The sequence below is a fragment of the Myxocyprinus asiaticus genome, chromosome 19 (assembly GCF_019703515.2).
Source record: "Myxocyprinus asiaticus isolate MX2 ecotype Aquarium Trade chromosome 19, UBuf_Myxa_2, whole genome shotgun sequence".
In the NCBI taxonomy this organism is placed as follows: Eukaryota; Metazoa; Chordata; class Actinopteri; order Cypriniformes; family Catostomidae; genus Myxocyprinus; species Myxocyprinus asiaticus.
In genome coordinates, this window is record NC_059362.1 from 17,924,440 (window position 1) to 17,937,331 (window position 12,892).

The 12,892-nt window shown below is 37.3% G+C and overlaps 1 protein-coding gene across 1 annotated transcript in view; it reads left to right on the forward strand.

The window, feature by feature from the left end:
* Positions 1–12,892, forward strand: part of LOC127410394 (beta-1,4-galactosyltransferase 6-like) — a 35,647-nt gene that overhangs the window by 16,464 nt on the left and 6,291 nt on the right. Inside the window, exons 4-8 of the mRNA XM_051645639.1 lie at positions 424–545; positions 2,663–2,779; positions 3,501–3,688; positions 9,233–9,355; positions 9,611–9,712. Coding sequence (XP_051501599.1) covers positions 424–545; positions 2,663–2,779; positions 3,501–3,688; positions 9,233–9,355; positions 9,611–9,712 — 652 coding nt within the window. The remainder of the gene's footprint in view (positions 1–423; positions 546–2,662; positions 2,780–3,500; positions 3,689–9,232; positions 9,356–9,610; positions 9,713–12,892) is intronic.

Below are 12,892 nucleotides of genomic sequence, written 5' to 3' on the forward strand. Positions count from 1 at the left end.
CATGCAATGCTGCCCTAGAATTTAGGCAGAAGATTGTTCTCTTGGAAGGCAGCATAATTATGCTTCCTAACTTTTGGAACAGCGTTTAGTGTTTGGAGCGCCTATGATGCCTTAAAATACTGCCTTAATAGGAAGGGGTTTAAAACAGAGCCAGAGAGCTCCTTGATCTAGTGACTTAGCTGAAGATTCAAAACTTCTTCGCAACGTCCAATTTTCGCATACTCCGTCTCTCACTCAGGACACCTATCACACATTTCTCATGCAAATTTGCTTAGAATTCTTGCTGCCTCTCAATGTGGTTATGTGGAACAGATCTGTTTTATGCTCAAAAAATGTGGGCACTTTAGATGCATTGCAGATAAGATTGGGTTTTTTCTTTGCTTAGCTGGTTGGTTGAGAAATGCTGCTGTGTTTCCTTTGCAGAGGGTCAGATGGAAGTTAACATGACTGAGGTACCTATGGAGGAGATTGAACTAAGGCTTAAACATCTGGGCGTTCAATTCGGAGGCCACTGGAAGCCCAAAGATTGCAAACCACGCTGGAAGGTGCGTCACTGTGGCAGTTAAATATTTTAGATGTTGTGTCTTACCCTGGGTGCTGTCATTTTTTTCAAGAGATGTTTTTCTTTATGGAGATACTTTGAGAAATGACACATTGCTCTGCATCTTTTACACATAATTTCAGCACAACTTTACCATTGCCATCATCAAGTCTCATCTCTACTGTGCACACCTAGTCTGGTTTTCAGAATCAACGTTGTCTCTCACACTGAGGGGTCACTGTCCTCACAGCAAATGTAGCGAGCAAGCTCACTTCGGATCCGATATCTGAAATCTCAGTATCGGCCAATACCAATTCCGATCCGATACCAGTGTTGTTGTTTTTTCCTATTCAGTTTAGAATATCAATACCTCATTATGTGGAACTAATGGTACTCTTTAATATGTAAAGAAACACAAACCTCTAACTACACATTATTTCAATATAAACGTATAGCCTATGAAGAAAAGCTGAATTGTTAACTAGTCTACTGGATAATGTAGCAGCAAAATTAACAGTAATTCCAGCCTAAGTCTTCAGTAGAAAAGCCAGTTTTCAATTTTTTCAACTTGTATCTGGACTTTTTCGTTTCTTTTATTTCTTTTATTTTTTTCTTCAATTTAGTTATAGGATATCAGTCCACTTTTCATTCGCACAGTTATTTTTTGGAACCCATTCAACATAAATGTTGTTATTTGTAAACAAATAATAATGATAATAATAATAAAGTTTAATAATAATAATTATTATTAATATTATTGACTTTTAGAATTTTAAAATACAACATTAATATATTTCAGTTGTGCACCTTTAACTTTAATACCCTCTGGCTTTTATTTTGACAGTCGGGACACTCCAGGAAGTCCTGTAAGTGTCTGTATGTAGGCTAATTCACAGTAGTTTAATTTGCTTCTTATTCAAATTCTGGTAAAATGCTCCTCCGGTGCCGTTCTAACTGCATATGAGAAGTGAAACGAACTATTTAGCATCTACATCTGAGATGTTGTTCGTGAGTAGTACTCAAATATGAAAATGTCGCAGATTTTCTTCATGATAAGATACACACAATGAACGTGACACACATGATTCACTACGTCGCGAGCCTTCTCGTTATAATCTAGCTGTAGCAAATGCGCGCGAGTGACGAATGTCCCTGCGCCATGGTGTGCATTCCTTATTATTTGAACTTTAATAAATGATGCTTTAAAGATATAACGCCGGAGTGTTTCATTGCGAAACGAAATGCGGCACAGTAATCGTTTTATCTCGATTATCTTGTTTTCATTATCGTTGGAAGCCGAAATCGTAATTGAAAATAAAATTCGATCCCTGGTTATAATCAACCAGTTGCCATCACCAGAAAGTGTTAAGGCCATCTCCTCTCTTAGTCACTTTATTTTCTCACCCGCCTGTAAATGAAATTTAGCACGTGCAGTTGAGAAAATGAAGCGAAGATATGAAGATAATGAACATACAAAATTGAACATGCAATTTTAAAATGATATGTTTAAAGGTACACTCTGTAACTTTTTTTCATCGTTTCATCCTGGACTTACACTGACACCTAGCGGCTTGGATGCAGCATCATTTAAAATCAATAGTTTTCAGTTAGTAGAAATTTAGTATTCACGGTCAGCTATGATTACTTTAATCCATGAGTGAAAGTGTCAAATCACAGGATGGTTACTGAGATTAAGCAAGTAGTATTCAGCTGGTCGTTTGATTTTAACATGGCAGCCCCCATGTGTGGACCCTCTCCATGTAGAATAAATCAGCTTTTATAAGGTTACTGATATGACTGGAGTCTTCATTTTAATGTGAGTGGTCATGATTTCCTACATATATTGCAAAATTATAATCCATGTCTTTAGGAGTCTTTACTGAGTGCACGTTTAAAAGTGCAAATACTCAGTAACAATGGATAGTAATGAATTACAGTTGGTGCAATAAAGATCATGCCTTGCGACGCTCATTAAATCATCACTAGTAGATATATTCCCACATGTACAGACTGTTTTTTTTTTTGTTTTTTTTAAACTGTTTTTCAAACGAGATTTGTCAATTTATATAATTTGTATGTTCATTCAGGCCATCATAATAACTGGTTTTGTGTCTTTCTCAGGTGGCCATATTAATCCCTTTTAGGAATCGCCATGAGCATCTTCCCATTCTCTTTCAGCACCTCGCTTCTATGCTTCAACGCCAACGCTTGCAGTTCGCCTTCTATGTCATTGAACAGGTGCGCATATGCAGTTCTGTACTGTAACGTTGTACTGCCATCCACTGGTGTATACATTAGAGGTGTCTCCCTCACAGCTTAAAACCTGAATGTAGTATTTGCATTTCTTTTATGTTGTGTTTCTTTTTCATAATGAAATGATACATTTTGAATGACTCTGTATTTTAATAGTTTAAAGACAACTTGAAAAGCATGTGATGACACTACCAGTCAAAACATTGCACACACTTTACTGATTTTTTTCAAGAAATTGGAATTAAATTTGTATACATATTTATATTATATATGTGGAAATTTCTTTTCAAAACTAAAAATGTTATAACAAATGAAATGGTTGAAACCAGATATTGGAATGGATAGTGAAGGTAAAACAGCCCACCAGTGGTTAGCATACATTGGAACTCTTAATACTGTTTTAAAAACCATCCAAGTTGGCACCTTGTTTAATTGGTTGAGAAAATGCAGAGCGTGTCAAGATTTTTTTTTTTTTTGTCACAGCTAACTACATAATTTCCATACTTCTATTTGTGTCAGTTCCTAGTTTTGTATAGCAGAGAAATTTGGATTTTGGTGGATTGTTAAAACATGATTATTAATAACAAGCACCGATCAATCAAGACCAGTGACATTTATTAAAGTTATTGTGAGGAATAGTGATTGCATGTTGTCTTTAGGATTGTATTTCCTATGCATTTTAAATAATTAGTGATTATGCTTTTAGATGGGTACTCAGCCGTTCAACCGTGCCATGCTGTTTAACGTGGGCTTTAAAGAGGCAATGAAAGACCTGGACTGGGACTGTGTGGTGTTTCATGATGTCGATCACATCCCGGAAAATGACCGTAATTACTACGGCTGTGGTCAGATGCCTCGACACTTTGCCGCGAAGCTCGACAAGTACATGTACATGTAAGTGAGCCATCCGCAAGCACTGATTTAGATTTCCAAAGTTATTCATTTTTTTCACTACTTCCTTTTGTGTTCCCCCCTCTCTCCTTTTATATATATGGCATAATCATATTTTTCTTATTGTTTAACCTTTTTTTTTTTATAGCCTGGCTCTAGATTAGGGATGCACAATATATTGGCGGCCGATATATTATTGGCCGATAACTGGGAAAATCTAAATATTATTATTGCTCCGATAATGGAATTAACTGCGATATTTTCGGTGATAATTTGTATGTTTATTTGCATGAGGCTGAGAATCTCTGACTGCCTGCGGCGTCTTTCCTTCTGGCAGGGACTCGGGCAGCTGCAAACGACAGTGCACGTGTGCACAGCGTGTCTGTGTGAGTGAGAGCAGATGAGAACTTGCTCTGTGTGGATTATATCAACATCTCTGCACCTTGTTACGTTGTGTTGGGTGCGGTTTTAATTCGGGATCATCTGCTGTAAGTAACGACATGCCATTTCCCATATTGTGTTTGTTTCATTAGGCAATGAATGAAAACGTGACAAAAACATGTATGTTATGTTACTTGGGAGCGAACATTTTCGCGTATTACTTAATGAAACATAAACAGAATGTGGGACATTGCACATCGGTACTTGCAGCACAGTACTGCGATTTTAAAACAAGCCCCAAAACAACCTAATACGGTTCATAGATCTTGACAAAATTTTTACATAGTGACTTGAGATGGCTAAAAACATTAGTTTGCAAGTGAAAAGATGTGCTTGTTGCATTTTAAGAGTTGAGAAGTTTCTAACATTATGACTCATGACTAGGGTTGCCACGGTGTTACCGGTTTTACTCGGCACAAGGGACAACACCGGTGTGAAATGTTATACCGGGTAAAATGAGGAAACATTATGAATGGAAATTCCAATATCAATACAATAGCCTTAAATAAAGAATAGTTGCCTAATGAAGAGTTTGCGACCCATGACAAATGAACCTAAATAATGCATTGAAAGCCAGATGTTCTTTACCAACGTATCAAATTACACAGGCAGCAAAGTATGCGCATTGACAGACGATGTTTAACTGCAGGTAGCGAATATAATGTGCATGGTGAGTAACTGTCAGACGTCTCGGATTCGGAATGACACAAGAAATGCTGTTAGACACACAGACACGTGCTTGAAGAAACACACTTTATTAATATTTTTTTTAAGAACAGATGACAGAAAAGCCGTCTATGTGCATGTCTGACGCACTGTGTCAGTCGTGTGTAAATGGTTCTTTTTTTTGTTTTGTTTCAGCCTTCTGAAATTTTTTTGCATGAGAGTATAGTATATAATAAAAATATCATGAACATATTTCTTGCATATCGCCCAGCCCTAGGAGGGAACAAAACAAATTTATTCACACAGGCTCAAAGTCATTACACTTCTGAAGCAGCTAATCTGGGACCTGGGTTGAAAGGTAATAAAACACCAACATTAAACCTGCAGCAACCCACAATAAGTGATGGATTTGCCTGTACAATGAAATACCCAACCGGTAGCCCATGATGGAGAGAATGCACAGATGAAGTAGTTTAGTTGCCAAAGAGATGTTGCCCTTCACAAATGTTAAAAAGCCATCTTTCAAAAAATTGAACAACACACATTTTAATTGCACTTAATTTTTTCAGTTTCATTTGAATTTTTAGTTAAAATAAATAAAAAAATGAAGTTCAAAGTTTGAAATCAAGCTGCCTTGCGTTATTGTGTTGGCTATTGCTTAACGAAAATTACCCCATAGTACCACTTAGCATCCAACCAGTGGTAATACGGTGTTAGTTGGTTTGAACGTGAACACTGCACCTGTGTGAAAATTATGATATCGTGGCAAGTCTACTCATGACCATTCGATCTGTATGATGTTACCTATTCCCATTATGATTGTTGTTCATATTTCATAAGTTATGCAGTGGAACTGTTACAGGTTAGTGCTGAAACAAGCATCTGCGAATGAGACTCGCATAAGCACACATGCATAACAATCACACACACAACCACTGCACACGCAGTCTGGCTACTATCGTAAATATTACATCATGTATGCAGAGATTAGGGTTTGCATTGTGTGTTTTGTTGTTTAATGTTCGTCACATGCTGTTTATCGCCTCATTTTGGTTTAATGCATTATCACAGCTGTTTGTTTACCGCAAACACTCATATAAATGGTCACCCTACAATTTATGCAAGTGTATTGTCATTTTCTGGTTCATGTTACATCTGCCAAACCTTAAATAGCAGCAAGTCCAATTTACAAACTTTGAAATGACACATATTTTTCAAATGAGAAGCTTTTGAATTAGCTAGCAGTTCCAGGTTAAAGGATTAAAAATGTAAATTTTTTTTTTTTTTTAAATATAGGTATTGGTATTGGCCACAATGAGCTGTGAATTATCAAAAAGCACATAAAGCCAGAATAAAAGTAATCAACACTACTCCGGTGGTTAAATTCATATCTTCAGAAGTTATATTATAGGTGTGAGTGAGAAACAGAACAATATTTAAGTCCTTTTTTACTATAAATTCTCCACCATGCCCAGTAGGTGGCAATATGCATGAATCATATCACTTCTGAAGATATGGATTTAACCACTGGAGTCATATGGATTACTTTTACGATGCCTTTATGTGCTTTTTGGACCTTCAAAGTTCTGGTCACCATTCACTTGCGTTAATAGCACCTACAGAGCTGAAATATTGTTCAAAAAAATCTTTGTTTGCGTTCAGCAGAAGAAAGAAAGTCATACACATCTGGGATGGCATGAGGGTGAGAAAATGAGAGAATTTTCATTTTTAGGTGAACTATCCCTTTAAGGGTGTGTGAGTGTACAGGCTGTTGTGTTGTCATCCACCGCCTGTAGAACCTTGCAGATCTTAAGGGATATACCCAGCGTGTTTGTGAGTGTTTAGTTAGTTGGTTGGAGTGTTTGTTAGTGTTTGAGATTTTGTCCAGTTGAGGATGAAATGGTGATTGCAGGGCTCTTTTCACTGAACCAGAAATGAAAAATCTACAGTTTTGAAATTCACTTCACCAAAAACTTCATAAAATGTGGAAAAACTGCTTCACAATCAAAATTGTCGAAGAGCCAGTCTGGCAAGTTTCAAAATATTTTTAACCGCATACCACCTAATGTTGTGCTAAAACAATAGTGTAGCATTTTGAACCACAGCTGCTTCTTTTTGTGTGTGTTTAGACGTTGCTGTCGCTTCCATCTTCAAAAGACGAGCTTGTGGGGGAGACTAGGTGGAGAGAAAGTTTAACTTGTTTCTAATAAACTGTAGTCCAACTTTAATTTGATAATCTTGGGACTGCTTCTTTTTGTAAAGTCATTTATGGGCTGTTTTGCTTCAGTTACTGGAATAGTTTGATTTCAGTTGGGTTAGGGATTATGCTAAAGAATTTCAATTGGCCTTCCACAACACAGCCCTAAAGTTGCAGTTGTCCTAAATGTACTGCCATTTAATTTTGTTGGCAGCTTGGCATTCTCCAGGAGTCAGGACCCTTGTGGTCACGGGTGAACACCCTGCAGTCTAGGAGTTTTTGTGCCCTTAATAACCACAAACTCAGAATTTGCCCAAATGATGACACTGCCACCTCCATGCACCTATTCCATGGTTGAGATAAGGTCCTTTTGCACGGCTAAAGTTAATTCTTCTTCTTTAGGGTTTTTCTTAAATTTTCAGCATTTTCACAATGATTTGTAGTTGGGAAGTGCACAGATAGTTGACATACGGTTAACTGTTCGATGATGCACCTCTATTCGAATACCATAATCACTGTTCGGTTATTCTACACATGCAGTAGAGGTCTGCAACCCGATGCCCGATGTGAACAGACAAACCGCCGGGTTTTCAGGGCAGATTCCGGTCAGTTTCTTTATATATTGGGCGAGTTAGGGGCTGTCCACACGTGTTTTTGCATGCGTCTGCACTGTTTTCAATTGTTTTTCTATGGGAAAACTCACTGGAAGGACCATTGCCATGGATCTCGCTGATGTTTTTTTTTTTTTTTTTTTTTTCAGCATCTAGCGCATGCATTTTTAGGCACAGTGTCAAGTTAAAAAGAACTTTAATATTTATAAACGCATCTCTAGACACCTGTGTTTTGTTTCATTTGTTGCGCTGCATCTAGCTTTTTTGCGCAGATGTCGCAAAGATTCTACGTTCTGAATAGTTCAGGTTGCAGAGAGGATTTCATGTGACTGTTACATTGTTACACATGATTTCAGATTGATTTTTACCCAGCAATGTTTCAGCACATGATAAACAGTAAGCCAATGTTTTTAAACTTTTGCTCTGGTTTGCATACTTACAGTACTTACAATAACTTGACAAGTTCAATGCTTAACCATTTAAAAATCAAAGCAAGCAAAAATCAAGAGGCTACTAAACCTCAGCAATGCAACTCCATGCACATAACAATAATAGAATTTGCTACCTCATGGAAATGTGAACTTGAGCAGGCTGTGCACATATCAGTTTTGGCAATTAAATTATTAATTTTCCATTAGTTAAAGGACAATTCTGGGTTCAATACTTGTTAAGCTCAGTTGACAGCATTTGTGGCATAATGTTGATTACCACAAATAATTATTTCCTTAAAAAAATAAATAAATAAAAAAGTAAATAATTTAAGTTACAGTGAGGCACTTACAATGGAAGTGAATGGGGTCCATTTTTGGAGGGTTAAAGGCAGAAATGTGAAGCTTTTAATTTTATAAAAGCACTTATATTAATTCTGCTGTTAAAACTCATGTATTATTTGATCTGTAAAGTTGTTAAAATCATAATTTTAACAGTCATTTTAGGGTTTTTTGACTACATCGTCATGGCAACGTCTATGTATTTGGCTATTTAAGCTTATAGCATCCTGTGCACTTTATTCCCTGATATTTTAAATAATGTTTGACACACAGGCACATGGTGGAATGTTCTTTATTCACGACTCCTGGCGAATAACCATTCATGAACCCTCGCGGGTAACAGAGCGTTGCAAACGGTTACCATGCACATCCCTAGTTTGTAAGCAAGTTACAACTAAAATGCTTCTGGGACATGGTGATTTTAGGGTAATTTGTGTAATGCATATTGTATAATTTGTGCATTGTGGTGTAATTGCAGCCCTAGTTGTCTCTCAGAAGTGTTTGGATTAGTGTAGTTAAATAATTTACCTGTATTTTGAGCATCACCATGGACTGATTTTTAGACCTTGTGTTGAAGATTTGTCTGCATGAGGCTATTTTTTGTCCTCTGGACATATTCTGGGTAAAACCAAAGGGGTGCAAAGAAGTAAATGTGTACTGTATCTCCTTGTGAAGTGGCATCACAATCTATACTCTTAAACAGGCTTGTTCTTTGTTACCTATTGCTTTCAAGTGATTCCTGATGGTAAGGTTTCTGTTTCATTCTTTTTTATTTTTCCCTTCTCATCTTGTTTTTATGTTTTACAAGTGATGGTGGAGTAGAGGTATTTTAGTTTACCAAGTGTAAATGTATTTATTTCAGACTTCCCTACAATGAGTTCTTCGGTGGAGTAAGTGGACTTACTGTCGAACAATTCCGTAAGATCAATGGCTTTCCCAATGCGTTCTGGGGCTGGGGTGGAGAGGACGATGACCTCTGGAACAGGTCAGTTTTGTTTAATCAGTTGCATGTGCATAATCATAAGAGCAGCATAACAAGCGATTTTATAACTGTATAGTTAGTTTTATATCACACTGTTTAGTTGTAACGGCCAGTGTGTATAAACAGCCCAGTATATCCAGCAAACAGTTATTGCATCATAATGCTGTTTGTAACTGATGTATGTATCATGTTACCATAAACAATTAGATTTACATGTCACAGAAACGTATGTTGTGTGTTTGTGTTTCTTGTTCTCAGGGTTCATTACGCAGGTTTCAATGTGACCAGGCCAGAGGGAGATATTGGCAAATACAAATCTATCCCCCATCACCACAGAGGAGAGGTCCAGTTCCTGGGGAGGTTAGTACATAAACACACATACACATACTTAAAAAAAAATTTAAATGTCCTTCCAAATTATTTTATTGGGATTTACTTTTCACTCCAGTGTGTGTGTTTTTTTTTTTAATATATACTGAAGACTGACAAGTGCAGGCTTGACCTAGACTCTGCTGTTTACAACTAGCCTTTTTAATCTATCGAAATATTTATGTATTTATAAAAATATGTATTTAAATTAGATAGACTTTTTACACATTAAATATGCTTTTTATAGAAAAGTGATTAAAAACCAAAAGTAAAGTTAGACCTATTGCACATTTGAAAATATTTTAAACAGTCATTAAGCAATTAAACATTTTTCAGATAGCAATAAAACAAATTAATAACTTTATTTTTTCATAATAAATATTATCAGCAGCTCAGACCAAACTCAAGACACCCACGACAGATTTATTTGGGGTCAACTGCTGATCAAATGAAGGCGGGAATATTTGAATTTTTCACGATGGGGCAGAGACATCAAACTGGTTAACGGGTTAGACATTTAGTGGATTAAGAGACTGGATAACTAAGTGACTGTTTGCGCTCCAGTTGTCTGGAGGAAACACAGGATTTTACGACAAACTGCGCCCCCATGTGCAGCTGTAGTAGCTCTGGGTGTAACGACAGTATGTGTTGTCACGCTGGAGATCCGGGTTCGAATTCCAGCCCTTTACATACTTTTTCCCATGTCTCTACTCCTAATATTTCCTATAATACTACTTATAGTATAGTAATAAATAAAAGAGATTTCTCACAGTGATTTGGTCACTGTGAAGGTCGGGGAGTTGAAAGAAGGATTTGATCCGGATAAAATTAACCATGATTTTACTGTATTAATATTGTAGTAACCATGTCTTTTTGTGGAAACTACAGTTGAAGTCATAATTTTACATACACTTAGGTTAGTCATTTAAACCTAATTTTTTAATCACTCCTCAGATTTCATATTAGCACACTATAATTTTGGCAAGTTGTTTAGAACATCTACTTTGTGCATGACACGAGTAATATTTCCAACAATTGTTTACAGACAGATTTTCACATTTAATTGACTATATCACAATTCCAGTGGGTCAGAAGTTTACATACACTAAGCTAACTGTGCCTTTAAGCAGCTTGGAAAATTCCAGAAAATCATGTCAAGCCTTTAGGTTATTAGCCAATTAGCTTCTGATAGGTTAATTGGCTCATTTGAGTCAATTGGAGGTGTACCTGTGGATGTATTTTAAGGCCTACCTTCAAACTCAGTGCCTCTTTGCTTGACATCATGGGAAAATCAAAAGAAATCAGCCAAGACCTAAAAAAAAAAAAGCAAAAAAAAATGTGTGGACCTCCACAAGTCTGGTTCATCCTTGGGGGCAATTTCCAAACGCCTGAAGGTACAACGTTCATCTGTACAAACAATAGTATGTAAGTATAAACACCATGGGACCATGCAGCCATCATACCGCTCAGGAAGGAGACGCATTCTGTCTCCTAGAGATGAACGTAGTTTGGTGCGAAAAGTGCAAATCAATCCCAGAACAACAGCAAAGGACCTTGTGAAGATGCTGGAGGAAACGGGTAGACAAGTATCTATATCCACAGTAAAAATGATTCCTGTATCGACATAACCTGAAAGGCTGCTCAGCAAGGAAGAAGCCACTGCTCCAAAACCACCATAATAAAGCCACTACAATTTGCAAGTGCACATGGGGACAAAGATCGTACTTTTTGGAGAAATGTCCTCTGGTCTGATGAAACATGTTATGTTTGGAGAAAAAAGGGTGAGGCTTGCAAGCCAAAGAACACCATCCCAACTGTGAAGCATGGGGGTGGCAGCATCAAGTTGTGGGGGTGCTTTGTTGCAGCAGGAACTGGTGATCTTTACAAAACAGATGGCATCATGAGGAAGGAAAATTATGTGGATATATTGAAGCATCATCTCAATCATCAGCCAGAAAGTTAAAGCTCGTCGCAAATGGGTCTTCCAAATGGAAAATGACCCCAAGCATACCCCCAGAGTTGTGGCAAAATGGCTTAAGGACAACAAAGTCAAGGTATTGGAGTGGCCATCACAAAGCCCTGACCTCAGTCCAATTTGTGGGCAGAACTGAAAAAGCGTGTACCAGCAAGGAGGCCTACAAACCTTACTCAGTTACACCAGTTCTGTCTGGAGCAATGGCCAAAATTCCAGCAACTTATTGTGAGAAGCTTGTGGAAGGCTACCCAAAACGTTTTACCCAAGTTAAACAGTTTAAAGGCAATGCTACCAAATGCTAACAAAGTATGTAAATTCTGACCCACTTGGAATGTGATGGAAGAAATAACAGCTGAAATAAATCATTCTCTCTCTACATTTCACATTCTTAAAAAAGTGATCCTAACTGACCTAAGACAGGGAATGTTTTCTACGATTAAATGTCAGGAATTGTGAAAAACTGAGTTTAAATGTAATTGGCTAAGGTGCATCTAAACTTCTGACTTAAACTGTATATAGTTCTGATGTACATGTTGTTAATAGTAACCATGTTTAGTTTTGTGGTTACTATGATTTTACTAGAAAAATACATGGTGATAGTATGGTTACTGTAGTAAAACCATGGTTAATTTTTGTAAGGGAAGGTTGGGGTTAGGTTTAGGGGTTGGTGTAGAGTGTCAGTGGGACTCCAAAGAAACACAATAAAAATGCTGCAGTGATGCCACTATACTGTATGCTAGTATTTAAACGGGTGTAAGAGTATCTGCCACTATTTGCACTAGAGAGCAAATAGCATATAATGCTATTTGCACTTAGTGCAAAGAAGATGCTTTTTGTTGCTTTTTACACTTAGTGAATTATAAAGAAGGATCACATATTCCAGTTTTTTGGACTGCTTTTTCCCCTGGTTTTGACTCTGCTTAAGCCCTGGGTATACTTCCAATTTGATGTGAACGCTCAGCGTCTGTGTACAGTCAAATGCAAACCTGTCAAAGTATACTCAATATAACTGCGCACGCATACACAGAGGACTTTCTCCTCAGGAGTTTAGACACATAAAGATGTCTACAGTATATTCCTTCAGACTAGAGTTATACAAATGCAGGTATCTCCTGACCTCCTCACACACGCTCTCTTGACTTGCACATCCACTGTTGTTGTCTTTACCTTCATCTCCTGATGTTTAGCAGCGATTA